This window comes from Anabrus simplex, chromosome 2, assembly GCF_040414725.1.
Source record: "Anabrus simplex isolate iqAnaSimp1 chromosome 2, ASM4041472v1, whole genome shotgun sequence".
In the NCBI taxonomy this organism is placed as follows: Eukaryota; Metazoa; Arthropoda; class Insecta; order Orthoptera; family Tettigoniidae; genus Anabrus; species Anabrus simplex.
The window spans coordinates 706,016,856-706,042,743 of NC_090266.1; the positions used below are offsets into that span (position 1 = coordinate 706,016,856).

Genomic DNA, 25,888 nt, shown 5'->3' on the forward strand with positions numbered 1-25,888 from the left:
CAAATGTACAATACTTCTTACAACAACTCTATTTGTGTACTGTATGGCAACAGCTACGGACGACGACACCTGCATATCACCAGCAGATCTAGCGGCAATTTGCCACCTGCGGGTAAAGCAACATTCATGGAGTCCGGAAGTCCTACACCACCGTCACCACCACCACGAGGACAACAAATCGCGATGGAGGAGGAAACAGGAAAACAAGCAAGGAGTCCTGAAGCCAACGACTCTCCGAGTCTCATTCATCGCAAGAAGCTCGCCATTGCTGTTGAGGATGACAGGTCCCGTGCATCGGCTGGCAGTACCTATACATCACTGTCAGTTAATCCCGAAGCATCTCCAAGCGGCATATCACCTCTAAACATCAAAGAGAGTGATATCATAGCACCGTTCCATTTACCACCTGGAAACCAGTCTCCGGGATTTATGTCATTAAATATTAGAAGCTATGCAGAGGCAAAAAAAGTACGACAGCGCAATGGCACAGCAACAAACTGCGGTCTACCTGCCCCATTCTACACATTGAAGTTGAGGCATCTGAGCACGGACATCAACCACCAGAAAGCAATTTACCATATTATCACCAAGTTTCTGCCTAACGCCATACACGATTACAACCTAGAAATTCAGTGGAGCAAAGACGGCTACAATATCAAAACTTCGAGAATTCTACACAGTCCTAGTCAACTCCATAGGACTGGTGCACTCTGGAACGCACGCTGCAGCACAGAACCTGGCTGAACAACCATGGCGAAACCAACCACCTTCGCGCCCAGCCTCCACCTTGTCAGTGGTGGCATGCAAGGGACGAACTGACTGCCGTAGCGGAAGGACGTGTGCCTCTCGCTCTGCTTTCTCTCTCCTTGCCAGGCGCTCTGTACTTTTCAAGTACCAGCCAGGCACTTGTACTTATTAGTACATCTTCGAAGGAGCATTTGTCTAAGCTGAGCACTTCTCAGTGCTCGCTTTTCTCTTTCAGGATGACCACGGCGAACTTCAGGGACGCTCCCTATGGCATGGCGTTGGCGAAAGGAGTTATCTACAGGGGAGGCCGCTTCTACCCAACGCGGCAATGGATGGAGGACCACCCCGAACCGAAGACACCGTCCTCACCGAAGGAGCAGGACGCGTCGCAGACCGAGGTGGAGACGGAGCCGCACAGGGACGTGTGCGACCCCCCTGACGGCTTTTTCTTCTCTGAGGGCTACACCGATCCGGAGTACGAGGCGCTGCTCGTCTACTACAGGCCAGGTCGCCCTGTTCATTCCGAACGGGCCCTAGTCCTGGACAGAGTGCGGCGCCCCCTCCAGGGAGGCAGGAGGCTCCCGACGACCATGTCCGTGGAGGGCTTTCTACCAGGAGGCCTCATCATATGGCATCACGACCAGGAGCGGATGCACGACGTGGAGATGGAGCTCTCTACTCTGTTTCAGGTCGTCAGACTACCTGGGAGGGACGGCGTGCCAGGGACGAACGCCGGCGCCCTCAGGAGGAATGCTGAGCCGGAGACGAGGGAGGCCATCACCCAGACGCCGAGGAGGCTAAGGCACAGGGCGGTTAACACCGACCTAGTCCAGGCCACCCAGCCGGAGACCAGCGACGCCACTACGGAGGTGGAGCATGCCGCCCCCTGGCGCCGCGACTGTGCGACCCAGGCTGAGCTGCTCGGAACTGCGAAGTGGACGCAGACCGCTCCTCCAAGAGCCACCTCCACGAAGTGGTCGCAGACCCAGGCCTACCAGGAAGAGCCTGTCACCCGGGCGCAATCCAGGAAGGCGCCCCTGATGGCGGATGGCAGCACAGCAGTGGAAAAAGACGCCCCATGGCGTTCGGAGGCTGCTACCCAGGCCCAGCCTGCCATCGTGTCTGTCGAGCTGCAGACCTCGATGTGCGCCCCCCAGGACCGGGAACGCAGTCGAGTGTTAGCACCGACCGACGCCGCTGCCGCTAGGCAGAAGAAGGAAGAAGACGGCGACGCAGCGGAGCCATCAGCTACCCCGGGGTCACCAGGCCGGGAGAAGGGCCACCAGGACGAGGCCTCTTCCCCTGCCGAGAAGACACGCCCGGGAAGAAGAAGAAGGCGACGCCGGACCAGGAAGCGGAAGGCGACGCCGGCCCACCAGGAGTGGACCGCCCAGCCGCAACCCAAGACTGCTCCCAGGACAGCAGTCAACCGAGGAGCCAATCAGGAGAGGACCTCAGCGGGTAGCGGCAGTCAGGTGAGAGTAAAACGTCCCCCTCAGCAGCTCTTGCAGTGTTTCCGCTGTCTGAGGTGGGGCCACCGTCAGGTCAGCTGTGGGCTCGAGGTGAGGTGCAACCGCTGTGGTGGTGATCACCACTACACGGCCTGCGCAGCACTTAGGGAGGCGCCGGTGTGCGCCAACTGCTCGGGGGGCCACCCGGCTTCCCATCGCAGTTGCCCTGTCTACCGCGCCATGGCGCGGGCAGAGAGGAAGGAGACCCGGCGCCATGTCCCACAACCATCCAACAGGTCCCCGCCTCGGCGGGCTTGGCCTCATTCTCCGGGACTGGAGACTGGGTACGAGGGACCTCAAGGGGGTCGGGCGGTGCGGCAGGCACTAGTGGCTATTGCCGCATGGCTCGGCAACCGGCACGGCCCGCGCTAGTCACACCAGTGCCCAGAAGGACTGATCCCCTGAATAACTGGAATGGCGAGGAATAGGCTAATGACTAGTGCATGATACCTATTTCCAACTAACACAATTACCTCTCCAGAACCACATTCTTGCATGTGCTATCTACAAAATGTCAGGTTTTACATGTAGGCATCTTTCTATTTCCGCCTATGTGTTTTTTTCCTGACCCTTACTACCCGATTACACCGCTATTGATACCCACCACCACATCTGGCCTGGTAACATGCTGAGCATGGGGACAGGCAGATACTCCTGTAGTATCACTTCCTACTCTACCCAGCTATTTTTCTTCTTAGAAATTAATAGCAAGTCGGAGGCCATGTAGATTGAGTCGATGGTCACGGCGGGGGAGCGGGCTACGGGGGCCCCCCGTAAAAATGTGGTGGCATATGGGGTCGATCGCAGTTGCACAGAGGACGAGGTCGCTGCCCAACTCCAGCAGCGGGGACATCAAATATTCCGGACCATTCGGATCCGGAATGCCGACGGACCGACCTCGCAGATGCGTATCATGTCCCGAGATACGGCAACACTGGACCAGCTCTTGAGGGATGGTGTACTGATCTACGCGAAGCGACATCGTGTGGAGGTCTCCCGCTCATCTCCACCACAGCGCAGGCGCTGCGATCGCTGCCAATCCTACGATCAACCTACTACTGTACCGTGCTTTCTCGATCAGGTATGTGGAATTTGTACTGGTCAACACGCCTCACATGCTTGCATGAATAACTATTACATGATATTCGGGGTGTTGACTTTCCCTTCTCCTTCCCCACCCGCCCTATATCAAATACGACCCCTGACATTCTGATCCTCTCCCCTAAACTAGCAACGAACTGTGACATCACTATTCTACCTTCAATCGGCTGTGACCATGTCCCTGCCCTACTAACCGTAACAAATTTACTAACCAACCAATACCAACATACCCAACGTCCTCCACCGGTCAGACAGTATAATCGAACTGATTGGGTAGCATACAGGCAGACAATAACAGACATAATACGCAATACTGACCCACCTACTTCACCTCACGAATTACATGACGTAGTTAAGACATTAGAATCCGCACTAATTACTGCCGACCGACTCCATATTCCTCGCCAACCTCCCATCCCTCAAAACCTCCCCTCCCACCCAAAGCACTCCAGTTATTAAAATATTCCCATGACCTCTACGAAGCATACCTTCGAACCCGTGACCCAAATACCCTCCGAGAATATAGAACTACCCTTAGACATGCTCGTTCATTCATCAAGGCTATGAAAAGAAAACCCTGGGCAAATACTAGTACTGAATTATCCAATACGACTGATACTCGCAAATACTGGACCAAATTAAAACAACTGACACACATAAAAGAATCCTACCCCCATTACCCAATAATAAATAAAAAATCCGCACCCAGTGATCCTAAAGCAAAGGCCGACATTTTTGCAGATCATTATACAGTAATTTTCTCACCGTTTTCCGACCCCCATTTCTACCATCCTGACCACGATGTAATATCCACATATGCGGATATCACTCAACCTCCTCTTCGATAAACCTTTGAACCCCCTTCCGCCCCTGATTCCCAACATCCCCTAAAAGCTCCTATTACAGTAGAAGGCATAAAAGACGTACTCAGAACTAAAAAAAAACACTGCCCCTGGACTAGATCAAATTACTTACCGACACATAAAAGAAGCTCCACATACCTTCCTACAACTCCTAAGTGCAGTATATACGGTACTATCATTCTCCATACTGGATTCTTTCCTGCCCATTGGGGACATGCTGTAATTTTGTTATTTTAAAAACCCAAAAAACTACCATCCCACCTAAATTCACATCGTCCTATCAGTGTATTCTAAAATCTTAGAAACCATCCTCGCACGCCGTATATATTCCTATCTCAATTCCCTCCATCTCATACCTCAATCGCAAGCCGGTTTCCGTCCTCAGCACTCCACACATGATCACATCTTTCATATCTCAGCATCCCTCAAAAAATATTTATCTCAAAAAAACCGCGCAGCCCTTATCAGTCTATGCGTTGAGAAAGCCTTTGACAAGGTATGGATCGACGGACTGATATTTAAACTTCGTCACCTCCCGCTACCTATGACGATCATCCGTTTCCTAGCCAACTTTATTAACTCCCACACATCCCAAATCAATATCCATAATACATTATTCTACACCTTTCCTATTAAAGCAGGAGTACCACAAGGTAGTCCATTGTCACCGCTTTTGTATATCTTGTTCTGTATCGATATCCCCCAACCTATTCCCCCACTGAGATTATATCAATTTGCAGATGACAAAGCAATACTGGCTCTAGGAACTAATATCCGATCCCTGCGATCCCGATTACAAACCTACTTAAATGAGCTCGAACAATGTCTGAATCTCTGGCAAATCAAAATCAATGTAAGAAAAACACAGTTTATAACTTTTCGTAATCGTAAACGTAGATCCCGTCCTACTAACCAAATCTACCTAACCCTAAATAATCAACCCCTTACTGAAACCACCACTCTTACCTACCTAGGCATCACTTTTCAAAATAATTTAAAATGGAATATACATTTGGACCAAATTTACAAAAAGGCATCCCGTAGGTTTCCCCTCCTCCGCTGGTTGTTAGGTCAAACCAGGGGATTAAAAGCAGCACAAATCATTAACACGTATAAAGCCTTTTTTCGACCCGTTATCACGTACGCCTCCTTATCCTGGATCTCCGCTTCCCTTATCCTTGGAAATCAAATAATAGCTCTAGCAACAATTTATATACCTCCAGGTTCTTCCCCACGCCTCAGACCAGAAACTAGACTCGAAGTAATAAACAACCTTTATACATTACCAACAATCCTTTCCCATCTTCACTCTATTCGTCTTCGCTATTTACAGAATGCTGTCTCCCGCAGATCATCTGAACCTTTAGAAGCAATTAGCCTTTCCCCTCTCGCCACCACCGTTCTTACAAACCAACCAACACCTCTTCCCACCCTCGACCTCAGCCCATAGATACAGCTAAACGCAAAATAGACTTATGGACCACTGCAGATCGCACAGCTCTGAACGAGGTTCTTATTCCGGTTATTTTTCCACTGCCACCTTACACATTTAGTGGTCATTGATTGTATATTTAAATTTAAAAATTGTTTATCATTTCATTCCATATTCTTTCACTTCAAGAAAAACAATGTTCATTGTTTTTTTTTTGTTAAGTTTGTAGTGCTTAGTACTTCAAGAAAAAGACTTTCATTTCTGATGACGTGTTCTACAACAGGGGAAAACTTTTTTTTTAACTTTCGTAAAACGTGTGCTATATGCACACAATCATAGAAAAACATTTCAAAAACAAATATTTGTAAATGTAATCGGCCAAAGAGTCCCTTTATTGGACTGATGGCCCGCTGCCCTAATGGGGAGAATGAAATAACTATTTGAATAATAATAAATAAAAGTATTTCTTACAGGGTCGGTAGATGCAGAGTGGGTCACGGCCCACATGTGGCCAACGGCTCTGAACTCCGACCGGCCAACCGAGCAGAGGAGGAGTGGCCTTGGCTCTACCGAGGCTCTACACCTCTGCATTCGGGAGACGGGACAGGGCTGGACCTCACAGCTGGCGCTAACCGTCGGCTGTCCTGAGAATGGTTTTCCGTGGTTTTCCATTCTCCTGCACTAAGACGAATGCCGGCACAGTTCCTAGTATACGACATGGCCGCCAACCCCCTCACCTTCTCCGAGCATCTCGTTCACCATACCAAATCTCCCGGCCTGAGAGACCGCGTGACCGTCTAAGAGGCCCGCCTCCCCCTTCAGGGGAGGAATGAAAGCGTTTTAGTAGTAGTAGTAGTACTTCTTACAGGGTGGCGCACGAAATGTTATACATCGAAAATGGTTTATAAAATGTGTAGATATGGGCACAGAACCATGTCCTTTTGTGAACAGAAACCTTATGTCATGCGTGATTCGACAGATGGCAGCACATATCGCGCATGCGCACCGGCTTCCATTTAATAATGTTATTTTCTTTACGTCCCACTAACTACTATTTGAGGTGGTCAGTTTCAAAACGGCCTATGTCCACCTAAGGTCGAAATTTAGTTTATTGTCTCCGTGCATTCCTTAAGCTTCCCTATGCATAATACTACCATCACTTTGCATCAAAACGTCCTAAAAACTACCAAGAAAGCTGTTTAAATACAGCTATTGGAATCAAAACAGCTCTTGTCCATAGCAAAATGCCTGACTTATAATACATTCATTTTGAGATCAAAATGGCTCATCTTCCCACATGACATTAAAAGCATCCAGCCTGTTAGGTTTCAAAATGTCTCTTGTCCGTATGGTAAGTATCCTAGAGACCAAGGAGAAAGAGCACATTGATATAAATTTCATCGACTTCTCCTTGTATAATAGAAAATGTTCAGAGTGGCAGGCCTGACGATCATCTGGAACAGAAATATTTTACTTTCTAACGATAGGTTATGTTTGTACACTTCTCTGAAAGTTGGTGATCAGCAGTAGCACTTTTCTAGCGGATTAAGTGAATAACATTGAAGATTTCAACAGTGATTGGATTCAAAAGGTTTCTATTTGAAGATCTTAATCGTGAGAAGGTATTATATAAGGCAATACAGTTAAAATTCCACGTTTATTTTGCATGTAGACTATTCAAGAAACAGATAGTTCATCAGTCTACTCCATGTATGATTGTAGTGTGAAAGTAATTCAATTTCTATTTTTCTTTTTATTCTGTCAGGTTAGTGATCAAGAACAGGTGGCCTACAGAATGGTAAGTGAACAATATAATGAAGACAGTGTCAGAAGTTCCAAGATTATATCTTGTTCTAGGGGTGAAGGTCGAAAAAGGCACAGAAAGAAGAGTACTTGGAAAAGAACGGTGGAGAAAATGAACCGTTATTCATCCAAATTTTTAGCACGACCTCCCGACTGTAAACATATTGGAGAATCACTTAAGTGTTGTCAACCCTCAATGCAAGACATTCGTAAGTTTCACCAAGCCTTCTACTCCGAAAGAGACAAACTAGCACAAGATAGCTTTGTCCTCAAGTACACACAAAGTGAATCCCCCAAACGTGCAAAACCTCGAGAGGAACGAAAGCAGGTTCGTGTAACAGTTCATCGTTTCATGATCCCTAAGACTAAAAACGGAAAATCAGAACTTGTTCAGGTATGAAAGAAAAGCTTCTGCTCTATTCTAGGTATTAGTGAGAAGCAAGCCCAGTGGGTCTGCAGTAAGCATTTTAGAAGCGGATAGGTGCCAAGAGATAATAGGGGTGGAGACCACAAATCTCACCTCTTTGTCAAAAAAAGGACTGCCATGAAGTCTTTCATCGAAAGACTTGTTCCATTGGAGAAACACTATTGACAATATTTGCCCAGTTATCTTTCAATTCAGAAACTCTGTACGATGTACAATGATAACACTACCGTAGAACTGAAAGTCCCATATTCTTATTTCTATGACATATTCATAAATGAATACAACTGAAGTTTTGGCTCACCAGCTGTTGATAAATGCTCAAAATGTATTCAGTATGAATACAAAATACAAGCTGGAGATACATCTTGCATTGCAGAGTCTGAAGTACACAAGAAAAGAAGTGATGCATATTTTTCAAAACTATGAGCCAAGAATGATGAAGAAATAACAATTCTGTTTGCCTACTACAGAAGATAGATGTACATCTATAATTTTACAATATGTGAAGGTACGTCCACTAATAAGCAGCCCAAAGACAAAGGCTTCATTTACACATGGACTGAGGCAGATGGAGCTAACAGATCAGCACAGATTTCATCTGCTGTGTATCGCAGATTAAATAACAAGAATTTCGAAGGCTCATCCATCCTCCGTATGTTTGCAGATGAATGTGGGGGGCAGAACAAAAATTCCTCAATGATATGTATGATCATGTACTGGCTTGCAAACTGTACTCCACGCCACATGAGGGAAGTGCGTATACTTTTTCCTGTGCCAGGACACTCCTACATGCCACCAGATAGGGTTTTCGGATGGATAGAACTTGAACTCCATGATATTGACACAATTATCAAGCCTGAAAGTTATTGGGAGGTCTTTGGTAACAAAAGGGTAGCGTTACAAAAATGTTGCAAAGTTTGGGCTGGGAAGAACTGGGAGAAAGGAGACGAGCTGCTCGACTGAGTGGTATGTTCCGAGCTGTCAACGGAGAAATGGCGTTGAATGACATTAGTAGACGAATAAGTTTGAGTGGCGTCTTTAAAAGTAGGAAAGATCACAATATGAAGATAAAGTTGGAATACAAGACGACAAATTGGGGCAAATATTCATTTATAGGCATGGGAGTTAGGAATTGGAATAACTTACCAATGGAGATGTTCAATAAATTTCCAGTGTCACTGAAATTATTTAAGAAAAGGCTAGGAAAACAACAGATAGGGAATCTGCCACCTGGGCGACTGCCCTAAATGCAGATCAGTATTGATTGATTGATTGATTGATTGATTGATTGATTGATTGATTGATTGATTGATTGATTGATTGATTGATTGATTGATTGATTGATTGATTGATTGATTGATTGATTGATTGATTGATTGATTGATTGATTGATTGATTGATTGATTGATTGATTGATTGATTGATTGATTGATTGATTGATTGATTGATTGATTGATTGATTGATTGATTGAACAGTTTTCAGAATGGTAAATGATTGGCCTGTATATGACTGGAAGCTTGTGTCACAACAAAGCATGAAGAAACCTGGGCAATGACATTTCAAATTTGCAACAGCAAAGAGATTCATCATTACTCGAGGGGTGACTCCATCTGCTCCTATTCTAGTTAGAGGTGAACCCTGGTATAATACTGACATAGGAATGTCAAAGAAGGTTTTTAAACCAAGTGTGGACGTTTCACGTTTACCTTTAGGATTGATTCCCGTTGGTGTCCCAATAAAGGGATCAAAAATTGCTGATGTAAAAAGGCTGTTGGAACTTCATTTCGGTGATCGGTGGGAGGAAAGTCCTGATTTGCAGTTCTACAGTGCGGTAATCAATCGAGATACAAGTGATGAAGTGTCAGAGGATGAGTTGGAGGGGGGTATGATGGAGGATGCTGAAGACTTGTAAGGATTGGAAACTCGCTTTCTAAGTGTTAATGTTATTTAATTTAGCCAGAACTTTATTCTGAGAGTACCACACGAACAGAAATATCTGACTTTTGTATGCTTATTCATTAATAAAAGCTGTTTTCAGTTCTGTACCCTTCAATTTAATTTTCAACTCAATTATTACTTTTATTGCAATCGTATTACTTACTAACCATGCTTAATATTGTGCAATTACGTTTCTATCCTCATTTTAGAATCAAAGAGTCTTTTGTCCTATGTATTTGTTTTCAAATTGTCTCCTGTCCATACTTTAGTTTCAAAATGACCTTTGTCCAAATTAATTTCTCACATTATAGCAGAACTGATGAGTCTGTACGGACAGTATTGAGAAAAAAATATAACTGATGATACAAAGAATATCAAGAAAGTATTTCCAAGGGGGTCTGGTAGAGATTTTAGGTCTGAAAACGTTCTTTTTTTTTGTATTTACTACAAATTTAGGAAAGTTTATAAGAGTCATTTTGAAAACAAGCTGCTCATTTAAGGTTTTCGGAGGGCTTCGATTTATACAGCATGGTGGGCAAAGGGATGTTGAAGTGTGAACAGACGGTGAAAACAGTGCTGTTTTATGCGGGAAAAAAGAGTGTATCTCGGACTCGGGAAAGGTTTCATGTTCATTTAGGTACCCAGTGGGCTCCTTGCCAGCAGACTGGCCAGACAGTTTGAAACCGAAGACAATACCACGGAGACAAAAAGTGGCCCTGTCTCAAGCCGGTCCATTCACCAGAGAATATTGCTGCTGTGAGAGCGACTGTGGCTCGGAGTCCCTCCAAATCTATCAGAACTGGCTGTTCTCACCTGGGTGTCTCTCGTTGGTCAATTCAGAGAATACTGCAGTCTGAGCTTTTTCCATGCAAAATGACAACAGCTCATAAAGTATCGACGTATGGCAAACAACGGTTAGTACTGTGTAGAGATGAGAAGAATGCAAGAATGAGGAATGTTGCCTGCAAGCACGAACTTCCTGTTCTACCCAGACAGACCGGCTCTTATCTACTACACGAAAACATTAACTCACACTTTTGCAGTTTGCTGGATTACAACTGACAAGAGCGAAGAGCTGCCAATAGAAGATAATGTAAAGTCGCCTGGGTAGTAGCGGTGTTGCTATGGTAACCATTGCGTCACTGGCTCTGCTGGTGAAAACCCCTTCGCCCCGTGCCTCACCTGGCATGTGCATTCTTCTGACCTCCCAACAATAGTGTTTGCTGCAAGGGTGACCCCGTACTGCACGATACATGGTTCAGTGATGAGCGGTACGTTTATCTCAACGGTGCTGCGAACAAACAGAATGTCTGGTTTTGGGCGAACGAATTACGTGATATTACGAACGAGGTTCTCGAACTTGTTGTACGCTGAGAAGGCGGCATATGAACATGTCCTGCATACTGGCTAATCGTGCACATTTCCGTGAGTATTGTAATGACATGTTTATTAAATATGTTATATATTAAATATTCTATAAACAGTGTCCACTGTATGGCAATTCGTGACAGATCGAAAACGACCTGTCTCTGTCTCGCAAATCTGTCGTGTGCAACCATATGGTACCTTTCTGCTGGAACGAAATCGAACACTGTGTCATATAGAAGCTTAATATCCATTTTGGGTAATGATACGTCGTGCTTATTCAACCTACAGCAGTGACTCGGATCATCCCGAAGGACGTCGAAAAATTCAAAAATAAACGACAACAGCAATGTGCTTTACGTCGCACAGATACAGATAGATCCCATGGTGACGATGGGACAGGAGTGAGAAGGAAGCGACCGTGGCCTTAATTAGGGTACAGTCCCAGCATTTGCCAGGTGTGAATATGGAAAACCACGCAAAACCATCTCCAGGGCTGCCGACAGTGGGGTTTTCCGGAATGCAAGCTGATAACTACGTGACCCAAACCGCACAACCCCTTGCTCGGCTTTAAGAAACGATATTTCCACTTCTGGAGCGGCATATGGCCGTGAGTTTAACTCAGCCTAGAGCAAGTATGCGCACCAGGCTAATTTTCACTTCGAGCCGAGGTTACAAAAAGTAGGCATCTTAATGTTCAATCGGGCTATATGTAATCATATAAAACAAAGAATTCAGCTGTCATAGAGCAAGTCGCAGGAAACTCTCAGTCGACTGTAAAGGAGGGGTCAAGTCCATGAAATATGCACGTAATAAAGTCATGGCTTTTTCTAGCAGTGCACTCCAGAATATAAACCATAAGAGAACTTGTAAACCACCCAAGTTCAGTTGTGTGCTCCCGAATCATAGATCTTCTTAGAATCCATTACCTGAAGTCACTGTAGGCAAATGATAGTATAGAATATTATTTCAGATCTCTCTCACCAAGCTCGATAGCTGCAGTCACTTAAGTGCGGCCAGTATCCAGTAATCGGGAGATAGTGGGTTCGAGCCCCAATGTCGGCTGCCCTAAAGATGATTTTCCGTGGTTTCCCATTTTCACACCAAGCAAATTCCGGGGCTGTACCTTAATTAAGGCCACGGCCACTTCCTTCCAATTCCTAGGCCTTTCCTATCCCATCGTCGTTTAAGACCTATCTGTGTCGGTGCGACGTAAGGCAAATAGCAAGATTTCATGTCTCAGCGACAACAACAATGTGCTTTACGTCGCACCGACACAGATAGGTCCCATGGCGACGATGGGACAGGAGTGAGAAGGAAGCGACCGTGGCCTTAATTAGGGTACAGTCCCAGCATTTTCCTGGTGTGAAAATGGACTCTATACTTGATCACCGAGCAACTGACTGCACGGTTTACATCACATAGCTGTCAGCTTATATTCGGGAGGCAGTGTGTTCGAACCCCACTGTCAACAGCGCTGAAAATTATTTTCCGTAGCTTCACATTATTTTTTGCTAGTTGCTTTACGTCGCACCGACACAGATAGGTCTTATGGCAACGATGGGACAGGAAAGGGCTAGGAGTGGTAAGGACGCGGCCGTGGCCTTAATTAAGGTAAGCCCAATTATCAGTACAGGGGCATAATGTGGATGTTTGGGGAATTTCGTATGCACAATGAGTATTTAGGGCCGATGACCACTATGTCCCTACTCCCTTACCAACAATCATAAACACAGTGAACTACCTGGAGAATTGGCCTGCGGTTAGGGCCGCGAAACTGTGAGCTTGCATCCGGGAGATAGTGGGTTCGAACCCCACTGTCGGCAGCCCTGAAAATGATTTTCCGTGGTTTCCCATTTTCACACCATCAAATGCTGGGGCTGTATCTTAATTAAGGCCACGGGCACTTCCTTCCCACTCCTAGACCTTTCCTATCCCATCGTTGCCATAAGACCTATCTGTGTCGGTGCGACGTAAAGCCAATTGTAAAAAAAAAAAAAAAAAAAAAAAACCACAGTGAACTATAACGATAGTATAGTACTCTGTACTAGTATTCACTAAGTTACACCTGCAATACACATAACTGAAATGTGATAAGCCAATGGTAGATAATTTTGAACAATTTTGAAGACTTGGAGATTTCGGAGCCCAGACACTGAAGACTTTCTTTATTTGTTCTGACAAAAGATCCACAAAAGGAACGACGCAATGCAAACAAGTCAGTCATGTATTCGCCTATATCTATTCTATATAAATAAAATTGTTCGTGTCTGTTTGTTTGTCTGTTTGTCTGTTCCACCATCACGTCGAAACGGCTGGATAGATCTCAACCAAACTTCATATTTAGAGTATACTCATCCCGGGGAAGGTTTCGATATGCATATCATTTTAAAATCTTTGAATACACGGGGGATTTATAGGAAAACCAGAATGGTTTTTCCACCATCACGTCGAAACGGCTGGATAGATCTCAACCAAACTTCATATTTAGAGTATACTCCTCCCGGGGAAGGTTTCGATATGCATATCATTTTAAAATCTTTGAATACACGGGGGGTTTATAGGAAAACCAGAATGGTTTTTCCACCATCACGTCGAAACGGCTGGATAGATCTCAACCAAACTTCATATTTAGAGTATACTCCTCCCGGGGAAGGTTTCGATATGCATATCATTTTAAAATCTTTGAATAGACGGGGGTTTATAGGAAAACCAGAATGGTTTTTCCACCATCACGTCGAAACGGCTGGATAGATCTCAACCAAATTTCATATTTAGAGTATACTCATCCCGGGGAAGGTTTCGATATGCGTATCATTTTAAAATCTTTGAATAGACGGGGGTTTATAGGAAAACCAGAATGGTTTTTCCACCATCACGTCGAAACGGCTCGATAGATCTCAACTAAACTTCATATTTAGAGTATACTCCTCCCGGGGAAGGTTTCGATATGCATATCATTTTAAAATCTTTGAATACACGGGGGGTTGATAGGAAACCCAGAATGGTTTTTCCACCATCACGTCGAAACGGCTGGATAGATCTCAACCAAACTTCATATTTAGAGTATACTCCCCCCGGGGAAGGTTCGATATGCATATCATTTTAAAATCTTTGAATACACGGGGGGTTTATAGGAAAACCAGAATGGTTTTTCCACCATCACGTCGAAACGGCTCGATAGATCTCAACCAGATTTCATATTTCGAGTATACTCATCCCGGGGAAGGTTTCGATATGCATATCATTTTAAAATCTTTGAATAGACGGGGGTTTATAGGAAAACCAGAATGGTTTTTCCACCATCACGTCGAAACGGCTCGATAGATCTCAACTAAACTTCATATTTAGAGTATACTCATCCCGGGGAAGGTTTCGATATGCATATCATTTTAAAATCTTTGAATACACGGGGGGTTTATAGGCCATTTTCTCTTATACTATTGATTTTCTGTAAACTTCGTTTACCGTACGTGAAACGTCTCTTCATTATAAACAACTTTCGTTATGTTCATAATTTACCTTACTCTTTACATGACGGAGAAATTTACAATTTTCTGCTGGTACCATGCTCTGCATTGAGTGACCGACAGACCGACAACGAACCTACAGGTTACCATGGCAACGTCTCTGACTGCATGCCAGCAGGGAAGTAACGTATTGCCATTTTCCTCATCATACTTTTAAATTCGTGGTTGTTCCTTGGGTAGAAGGCAAGAGAGGCGTCAATCGGCCTATCAGCGGGATATTGGCGGAATATCGTCGGATGTTATAACCGCCTTCGAATAGATTAAGTAATAACACCATTAGTCATCTTCTTATTATTTGTTTACCTAGAAATCAATGGACTTAAATTTCCCCTCTGTTACCGCTTTATTATATCCATAACTCACACTAGCATAATTTATTGAGGGGCATTTGATTTTCCAATACATTAACTTGGCACTTACATATTTGTCGTTATCCGGCTGTCCTCAGTTATAATCCATTTTCTATTACTTTCAACTTTCTTAACTGTATTATTTTCTTCCTTAATTACGCCGTATGTACGCGAGTGCTACAAACTACTGGATGTATTTCCACCAAGACTCATATGTAGAATACACCTGTCCTTGATAGATTTTAGGGCAAATATTTTCTAAATCCCTGAACTGACTGGGGGTTTATACGAAACCGAAACAGTGATTTTGCACTTCCACAAAATATACACAACCAACGTTAATTTAAATCTACCTGCCTTGGTAGAAATTAATTTCTAAACCTTTTTTCTCACGTGCATCATTTCTATACGAGGATTAATAAGGGAGATATCATTAACGCACCGTTTTTTTGTACAAGTCCCATCGGACTTAACTCACGAGGGGGTGCGTGTGAAGCGTATTCCTTACAACTTGAAAACTACTGAAGACATTCGAACCAAAATTCATATTTAGCATCCACCTGTCCAAGGGTAGGTTTTTAACGTAAATAACATTTCATATTCCGGAATGGACTGGCGGTTTATAGGGAACCGAAATTGTGATTTTACTCTTCCACAATATATACAGAACCGGGCGAGTTGGCCGGCGCGTAGAGGCGCGCGGCTGTGAGCTTGCATCCGGGAGATAGTAGGTTCGACTCCCACTATCGGCAGCCCTGAAAATGGTTTTCCGTGGTTTCCCATTTTCACACCAGGCAAATGCTGGGGCTGTACCTTAATTAAGGCCACGGCCGCTTCCTTCCAACTCCTAGGCCTTGCCTATCCCATCGTCGCCATAAGACCTATCTGTGTCGGTGCGACGTAAAGCCCATAGCAAAAAAATATATATATATATACAGAACAAGACCAACCTGACTGGAAATCGACCAAACGTGATGGAATTCCACCTCTAAACCTTTTTTTCATGTGCATTTTTTCGTCAGGAGGATTTATAAGGGAGATATCATGAATGGTCAGTTTTGCAGGTTAAGTCCAGCGGACATAGCCAAAAAGGTGTTTTACATGGAGCAGATTCCTTATCTATATAAATCAAATCGTAACGACTGTGTGCCTCTACACTGACTATTTTGGCGAAATTTTCGTACAGCTTTCCGTTTAAGGGGTAATAATGACCATCTGCATAATTTTTGGTTTAGTTTCCTGAAAGTCCTAATTTTTACCCGCCTCGCCCAAAATCCAGATTGCGGCATAATCTGCTATAAGAATAAGAAGATAATTGAAATTTGACAAAATTATACGTTTTAGCCTGTAACGAACAGAAAACATCCAAGATCATTAAATTTTTCACTTTTTATCCCCGAAGAATATCGAAATATGCAGGCAATTTTAATGATGGTGCAGACCTTCGGAAATTCCTATCACAACAGATTGCACAATCTCCGTTCAATTTGGAATGATCTACAACCTTGGTCTTATGACTTTTTGCCGTATCTGTATCCCTTTTACGTTTGATTTTTCTCTATTAATGGATGTTAAGTCAATTTGGAATTTTCACATGCATAATTCATACCTTCGATTACTTATATGAAATACAGAATCATCAAACTCTTCACGAAAATTGGCCCACCCAGTAGCCATATATGAGCCAAATTCTATGTATGTAGCTGTCACATAATTATCCGAAAAGTAATGTAATGTGAGATAATCTTACAAGAACGTTACCCTGTTCCACGTTTCTAACTCAATCTGACCCAAGAATAGATGACATATCATAGGACCAGCCATTTAGGCCACTAAATCCGGCGTGTCTTATGGTATAATCCTTTGTCGATGTGACGTACGTTTAGTAGCAGTTAATCTGTAAATGAAGGTCTTCAATATTGTAAACACGCATATACTTTCGTATGTCGATCTATATATATTCACTGATGTCGATTTGTAGCGATCGAGAAAGGGTGGGTCTGCTATTGTAATCAGTACTCCCCACACCGACTTTGACTGGCAGTATGAAAGGGTTCCTTCTCCAACTCCTGTGAGCATGCAGTTTTGTTTAAAACTCCCCTACCCGATTGTGTTTGGCAGTAGGCAAGGGTGCCCGCCATTATAAAGAAATGTCCTCATCTAAAATGTGACTGGCATTAGGCACAGTGGCCTGCTATTTTGATGGAAACTCACCAACTTGGTGTGACTGGCAGTAAGCTGGCTGGAAGTAGGAAAATGGGCCTGGCATTATAATGATAACTGCACAACTCAATTTCGAGTGATAGTAGAGTAATTACCTGCCATTATGATAGAAACTCCTCAACTGTAATCTGTCTGGAAGTAGGAAACGGGGGCTGCCATTTTAACGAAAACTCCCCAAATCGATTCTGTCCGCATAGTAGGCAATGGGGCCTGCAATTATAATGTAAACTTCCCAGATTGTGAATGGCAGTAGGCAAGTGAGCCTGCCGTTATATCACAAATCCATAACAAACACTTTACATTGGAAACAACGTACGGGGACCTCCCCATGCTCTTTCTCGGATAACGCTAAGAGACATGCAATTTTAAAACAATCTTATTTACTGCATGCACACTATTTACTTCGATATTCGAATACAATGTAGAATACCGTAGCGAAGCACGGGTACATTCGCTAGTCGTGAATATTTCTGGTGAACTCAATATCAGTTCTGAGTTCTTTCCTCTAATTACTGCTCGATATAAAACTTGTTTCGAACACCCACAACTTTCTTTTAATAGGTCAAGGGAAACAAGTGGACGATGGATTTAGGAATAATTTGTTGTTGAGCCAGTTACGTTATTTCCAGTCACTTGTCAACTCTTGCCTCATGCTTCTGGTGATCCTGGTAAAGCTTACATGATTCAGGATACATTGTTCTTTCTGTGTCTTTTCAGAAAGTTTTCTTTCATGGTAAATTATGTTTATTCGTTATGCATTACTTTCATCCATAGCCGTTGACGTTCGTGTTAAGGAAGAGAGGACTGGGTTTGATCCTAGGCCATGACGACTTTATACATAATGTGGGTTTTTCCACTCGCCGCGCTTCTCCCGAGGCGTCACCTGTTAATATAAAAGTATTTGTAATGGCTGTGTTATGTCAAGCCCCAAGGCACCTTTACCAGCACTATTATGAACAGATTAATACTGCAGTGGAGTAACACCGGTTACTACATAGCTTGCTTACCACAGTAAGTAGAGGAAGGTGAAGACGTGTTACAGCAACAAAACTAATAATAATAATAGTCCGCCTCTGTGGTGTAATGGTTACTATGATTAGCTGCCAATCCCGGAGGCCCGGATTCGACTCCCGGCTCTGTCACGAAATTTGAAAAGTGGTACGAGGGCTGGAACGGGGTCCACTCAGCCTCGGGAGGTCAACTGAGTAGAGGTGGGTTCGATTCCCACCTCAGTCATCCTCGAAGTTGTTTTCCGTGGTTTCCCACTTCTCCTCCAGGCAAATGCCGGAATGGTGCCTGACTTAAGGCCACAGCCGCTTCATTCCCTTCCCCTTGTCTATCCCTTCCAGTCTTCCCATCCCCAACGAGGCCCCTGTTCAGCATAACAGGTGAAGCAACCTAGGCAAGGTACTGGTCCTCCTTCCCAGTCGTATCCCCAGACCCAAATTCTCACGCGGGATCCCTTGCTGAGTACGAGGGAAAAACCAAACCTGGAGATAAACGTATTAAAGAAAGAAAGAAAGAAAATTATTATTATTATTATTATTATTCTTATTATTATTATTATTATTATTATGTGAGTACAGCCTTTGTAATGCAGAATCTCCGACGAGGGTAGGTAGCGTCTACCGTGTATGGCATGGAGTATGTGAGTTGCAGGAATGTTGAAGGCAGTACAAGCACCTTGCCAAGGAAATTAACCATTTACGACCCGGCCCGGCCGCAAATCGAACCCGGAACCCCGAAAACTGATAGTTGTGACGCTGACCATGGCATTTACAAAAACAAAAGCCATCTCCGTTAGAAGTCATTCGGCCGGATCTGCTCATCTACTGATTGGTTAATCTGTGTTTCATTTGAAGAAGGAATGTACCGGGGGAGCTGGCCGTGTGATTAGGTTCGCGCAGCTGTGATGAGCTGTCATCCGGGAGATAGTGGGTTCGAGCGCCACTGTCGGCAGCCCTAATTCGGGCACAGCCCCTGCATTTGCCTGGTGCAAAAATGGGAAACCACGGAAAACGATCTTCATGGCTGCCGACAATGGGGTTCGAACACACCATCCTCCAAATGCAAGCTCATAGCAATGTGACCACAAACACTCAACTAACTTTCGATGCCCATACTTTATCACCTATCTCTTTGCACAGTCCAGAGTAAAATGTAGCTTTCACTGGTATGAGTGTATGGAAGACGCCAAGTAGGCCTACGGGAGGTGCTGAGTAATGACGTCCAGAGCACTAGTACTGTACTTCTTCGCGCTGCGAAAGGTGTTACCAATAGGGTCAGTCGTGCTGGATTAGCACTTTGTGGCTCAGTAAGGAAAACAACAGCAAACTCCCTTACTCCTTCAATCAATCAATCAATGATCTGCATTTAGGGCTGTCGCCAAGGTGGCAGATTCCCCACCAGCTGTTTACCTACTTTCAAAGAACTTGCAAATGTATCAAACATTTCTCGTGATAAATTATCTTTCTGTTTACCCTTCAGGGTTGGTTTTTCCCTCGGACTCAGCGAGGGATCCCAACTCTACCGCCTCAAGGGCAGTGTCCTGGAGCGTGAGATATTGGGTCGGGGATACAACTGGGGAGAATGACCAGTAGCTCGCCCAGGCGGCCTCACCTGCTATGCTGAACAGCGGCCTTGCGGGGGGATGGGTACATTGGAAGGAATAGACAAAGGAAGACGGAAGGAAGCGGCCGTGGCCTTAAGTTAGGTACCATCCCGGCATTTGCCGGGAGGTAAAGTGGGAAACCTCGGAAAACCACTTCCAGGATGGCTGAGGAGGGAATCGAACCCCCCTCTACTCAGTTGACCTCCCAAGGCTGAGTGGATCCCATTGCAACCCTCGTACCACTTTTCAAATTTCGTAATAATAATAATAATAATAATAATAATAATAATAATAATAATAATAATAATAATAATGTTATTTGCTTTACGTCCCACTAACTACTTTTGCGGTCTTCGGAGACGCCGAGGTGCCGGAATTTAGTCCCGCAGGAGTTCTTTTACGTGCCAGTAAATCTACCGACACGAGGCTGTCGTATTTGAGCACCTTCAAATACCACCGGACTGAGCCAGGATCGAACCTGCCAAGTTGGGGTTAGAAGGCCAGCGCCTTAACCGTCTGAGCCACTCAGTCCGGCTCAAATGTCGTGGCATAGCCGGGAATCGAATTCGGGCCTCCGGGGTTGGCAGCTAATCGTACTAAACACTACACTACAGAGGATGACTCATTCTAACCTGCACCTCCTTATTAATCTCTTTATGTCTCTGTTACAATAGAGTGGGTCTTTCCTATTCCTAACTACCTTTAAAGGTTTCACCTGTTCTCATATTCCTCAACATTTGCTTGAAGCACATCCCATAAGTTGTTTACATTTTTCGTCATTTTCTACAGCGTGAAAAGAGGTGGTGATGATCGTTATGGTCTAACACAGTGGTTAACCGGTTCGAGTCCCGTTGGTCGAAAACAGTTTTACCATCAGAATGTTGGCCAGCAGGGTAGGAGAGGTGGTGGTATACAGTTTCTAACTACTGGAGTCAATTCCAGACTTCACCGCAGTATTCACATGGAGTGAAGGCATATGACGCTTTTGATGGTGATTAATCCGTTAAGCAATGAGCATTCATGTGTTGGCACCGGAATTCATCCCGTCTTCCTACTGTCACATATCACGTCATTCTATAACAATGCTAAGGTGTAAAATGTATATGTAACATGCGCCGATTATAATATGTACAGTAAATTAGACGGTGATGGGGACACTTCCGTGTAGCAACAAGATTCGTCTCACATCATACCCGTCACCGTAGAGAAATGGTACAAGAGTTGGACACACACACTTCAGATTCTCTATAGTGCTCATCTGGTTTTATCAGCACCATATCTAGAATATTCTTGCCTCTTGATCGTTCCATCACTTTCTGACTCAGCTATCCTTCCAAGATTAACTTATTTACCATTTGTTGGTCGAACATTCTGTCTTTCGCATTACCTTCCCATTTAACGTTTAGTTAATTGAGATCACCCACTACAATAAATAACGTTCCTTACCCTGTCGTTCCCCGCATAGCTTATCAAATGAAATGAAATGTCGTATGGCTTTTAGTGCCGGGATATCCCAGGACGGGTTCGGCTCGCCAAGGTGCAGGTCTTTCTATTTGACACCCGTAGGTGACCTGCGCGTCGTGATGAGGATGAAACGATGATGAAGACAGCACATACACCCAGCCCCCGTGCCATTGGAATTAACCAATTAAGGTTAAAATCCCCGACCCGGCCGGGAATCGAACCCGGGACCCTCTGAACCGAAGGCCAGTACGCTGACCGTTCAGCCAACGAGTCGGACGCTTATCAAATGATTCTGCATCAGCGTCAGCGCCATCCTTTCCAGGTCTGCACACCCCAAAAACATCAAGTTGTCTGTTATCATTAGAGATGACGTCTTACACTTGGAATCTCATGCTCCTTATCTTGCCCAGTACGCCTCATTTTACACTCCAATCCGTTTCTGAAGTGTGTCTGTAATCGTGATGCTATTTGCAATTCCAACCAGTCTCCGGTCGGAAGACTTGACAGACAAACACACTTAAATCATTTGAATGCGGCAACTCAGAATTTTGAAAAAAAAATTGCAATTGGATCATATGTATGATATTAATGAAGAAAGAAACAAATTTAACATGACCAACATTGCATTTTGCAATGAGATTCAAAGCTAGGACCTCTGTTACAATCATCCACCAGTAATCATGAATTCCACCAGCCAATTATACCAGTAGATAACCTCATGTTGAATGAATTTTTGTTTAAGTACTTTTAATTACTCTGTATTAGGTGATACGTAATTAATGTTGTCTGTGATGCCTGAGGCAGCTAGCTGACAAGCAATTCACAATCTGGCCTTGAACTACTCCTGCTATCTTCTGACGAAATAGATTTCGAATTACTCGTCCTGCATTAGCTTACGTAAAGTTTTGACCTCCAGGAAGTGTTAATGGAGCACCATTAAACCAAAACTGGCTTGCGAATTTACAGCACTCTTTCCTCCAATTGGTACCGGTAAGTGGGATGCAGTCAACGATTCTTCTTCCAATGCATCTACAGTACCGTATATGAACGTGTTGTTTCTGTTAATATAACATCTCTAACTAGAGGTTTCCTTCCAATAAAATATAGCATTCAGGGACCAACAAGATACTTTTCCCTTTTGCTATCTTTTCAGTTCTGGTCAAATATAATGCGAATTTTCCTTCAAAACACCAAGATAATAAGAGCCCTACTTTCTACTTTGTTTTAAGTGCATTGTGCTGGGCTGAGTAGTTCAGGGGGTAGAGCGCTGGTCTCCTGAGCTCAAGTTAGTGGATTCGAACCCTGCTCAGTCCAGTGATATTTGATGGTGCTCAAACACGTCGGTCTCGTGTCGGTAGATTTACAGTCACATTAAGGAACTCCTACAGGATCAAATTACACCACCTTGACATCTCCGAAAACCGTAAAAGTAGTTAGTGGGAGATATATTATTATTATTATTATTATTATTATTATTATTATTATTATTATTATTATTATTATTATTATTAAATGCACTGCGTGAGATGATATTTAATTTGACTACATTATTTCGAATGTGAGATCTCCAAAAATCTAATATATAGGGCCTACCTATTGTAATATTTGGTCGACTTTATTCAGTTGCAATATTTCTCTGTTGAGCGAAAGTATCTTGGAATTTATGAGTTTCAGAGTTCATGTCTGAGAGAAAGGAAAAAACAAGTATCAGCATCTTTCTCTCCTCTTCCACCCAAGTATTACACTCGAGTTTTCAATTCAAGGAATACGAAGTCAAGTAGTAATAAAAGAGCAGTATGACTTCTATGTGCAGATGCGCGCGCTCCTAGTTGCCTTAAGACTTACCGGCAAGACAGCTTGAAGTCATACTGCCAGTTGCCCAAGACCGGCTGGTTGATGATTAACAGTCCAGCATCCGAAAAGTATAGAGAGGGGATTTTCACTTCTGGAGAGGCACACGGCTCTGAGATTCACTCAGCCTACAGATAAAATGAGTACCAAGTTAATTTCTGGGGCCAAGGGCGGTTGGATATAGACCTAACTCCTCTCTACTCCACTTGGTGGCACAGTTACGTATCCTCGAAGGCTTTATTTTCTATTCCTCTAAGGGCGCTCATGGTCGGTAATGAGATGACTTTTCATTGCTTTTGAGACTTGCAGGAGATGTCATGGACATGAAATGGAAAATTCTTTCGAGGATAAGTTACGGTGAGATTCAAATCCATCTCTTACGATCACTGAAGAAGTACCGTGATGTTCGGACCCCCCAAAGTCGACCATCCTAGAAGCTATTTTCCATTCCAACATTTCTTAACTCTCAGATACGTAGTGTAGTACAAAGAAAGAAAGGACTAAAATTGTTATGTGGACTGAAAACCGTGGACTAAAATTGGTTTCGTGAACCACGTGTGTTACAAGATGGCTTTATATGTTTTAATTGGTTGCCCAGTAACTGGTCTCATTGCGGACTTACAGTACATCTTACGATGAATGGGAGGAGACTGAACTTTTTTGTAATGAACTGAATATCTAGACGTTGATTTACATTAAAAGTTAAGGAAGTTATATAGATTCATTTACTAAGATTTACAACCGTCAACAATCTAAAAGAAAGCTACTGATATGGAGTTTCCATTAGTTTAACCTTCCTGTAAAAGCTACAGAGCATTCAAAATAATATTAAATAGTAGCATGTAAAAAAATTAAACATGCCTGTAAGCAGAGTTGAGAAGTAACTGAGTAAGAGTAATCGAATTACTTGTAAGGAATACTTCTTTTTAGTAATTTTTACTCGTAATCATTACGTTTTGAAATGTAATTTTTACTGGTGATTTACTTCTTGAAATAGAATAGCAGTCAATATACCTCGCAAGGAAGCAGAAATGGGAATTCTCTTAAAATTAAACACAAGTATACCTTCAAGCATCTTCGTAGAGCATCTTTTTAGCAAATGTTAAGGCGTACTACTTTTTAGCGATGAGAATTTTAAGAACAAATTATTTTGTAAAGAGCCGAGCGGGTCGCGCAGTTGTGAGGTTGCATTCGGGAGATAGTGGGCTCGAATCCCACCGTCGGCAGCCCTGAACATGGTTTTCCGTAGTTACCCATTTTACACCAGACAAATGCTGGGGCTGTGCCTTAATTAAAGCCAGGCCGTTACCATTCCAATTCTAGCCCTTTCCCATCCCTCCGTCGCCGAAAACCTTCGATGTGTTAGTGCGATGTAAATCACTTTCAAGAAAGAAACTAAAGGACAAATTATTTGAAATGCTAGAAGTCACAGACTAAAATCAAAATTATGGGGAAAATTGTTTTGAAAGTTCCAAGGTATCATCTTTAGTTTCACTTAATTATGTTTAATTTAGTTTCACTCTAAATGAAGTAATGTATTTTTCTTCGCAAACTTTTGTATGCGAAAAAAGTCAGTGATTTCCTGAAGACTGACATTCTACGAAGTAATTATTATTATTATTATTATTATTATTATTATTATTATTATTATTATTATTATTATTATTATTATGCTAGTGGTTTAACGTCGCTAAATTACGACAACCTCTTGTCGGTAAATTTACCGGCAAGTATAAGAACTTCTCCGGGACAAAATTTCCGGCACCTCGGCGTCTCCGAAAACCCTAAAGTGTTTAGTGAGACGTAAAACCAGTAACGTTATGTACATGATTGCACCCAGTAATATGGTAATGTACTTACAAAGTGAATAGTATCCATTTCATTCACTGAATTGCACTACGGAATATCCGTTCACTTCGGTATTCACACTACTAAGCACAAAACATCTCGTTCAGTTTTTTATATAACACTTGCGGATATGTCCCTTGAAAGTGACCTGGATATTAAGCCACTCCCCCTTCACGTTCCCCTGTTAGTGGCGGAGCAACTAGTCTGTTCAGCTGTAGCAATACCGAGTTCTGGTCTTATCGTAATGAGTCCACTGCCATCCTGAGAGATAGTCTTCCCTTCCTACTAAGTGATGAGCCGGACGGTATCGCTCGCTCCTTGAAGAAGAGACTGCAGTACTAAGAGCGTTATTCCTGTGAGGGGGAAAGGAAACTTATGAATAATGTTTCGCCTTATTTTTCATAGATTTAATAGAGATATCTTCGAGACTGTTTACAAGAAAACATATGAGCTTGTGTTTTATTCTGTTTTGAAATCGTACTTTTCACTGAATGAACGAATTTCTAGTAAGCAGACGAAACATTCGTAATCATTTACGCTGTAAATATTGTGATACTGTATGTTCATATCTGACAACTACACCCCGGTAGCATATTACGGACAGAAAAATGGAGATTATTCAAGAATATTGAGAAAATTCCACTTGGCTTGCCAAAATGACTGGTGCTTATCCAGATAGCCTGCAGATATTCGAGTGGCGCCTGGTCAGCGCGCCGACTCCTCCTTAACCTACCTTTAGATTGTTTTCTTGATCGGGTTCGCTACCTGACGTACTGGCCAGCTCCTCACTTGATCTCATAAGAATGAGTAAACCCCTTTCCAG

The 25,888-nt window shown here is 43.4% G+C and overlaps 1 protein-coding gene across 1 annotated transcript in view; it reads right to left on the bottom strand.

Moving 5' to 3' along the window:
• The window catches only part of LOC136863049 (uncharacterized), a 50,092-nt gene extending 24,869 nt beyond the window's left edge, over nt 1–25,223 (bottom strand). The window contains exon 1 of the mRNA XM_067139373.2: nt 25,078–25,223. Coding sequence (XP_066995474.2) covers nt 25,078–25,095 — 18 coding nt within the window. The 5' untranslated portion in view covers nt 25,096–25,223. The remainder of the gene's footprint in view (nt 1–25,077) is intronic.
• Between the last annotated feature and the right edge of the window lie 665 nt (nt 25,224–25,888).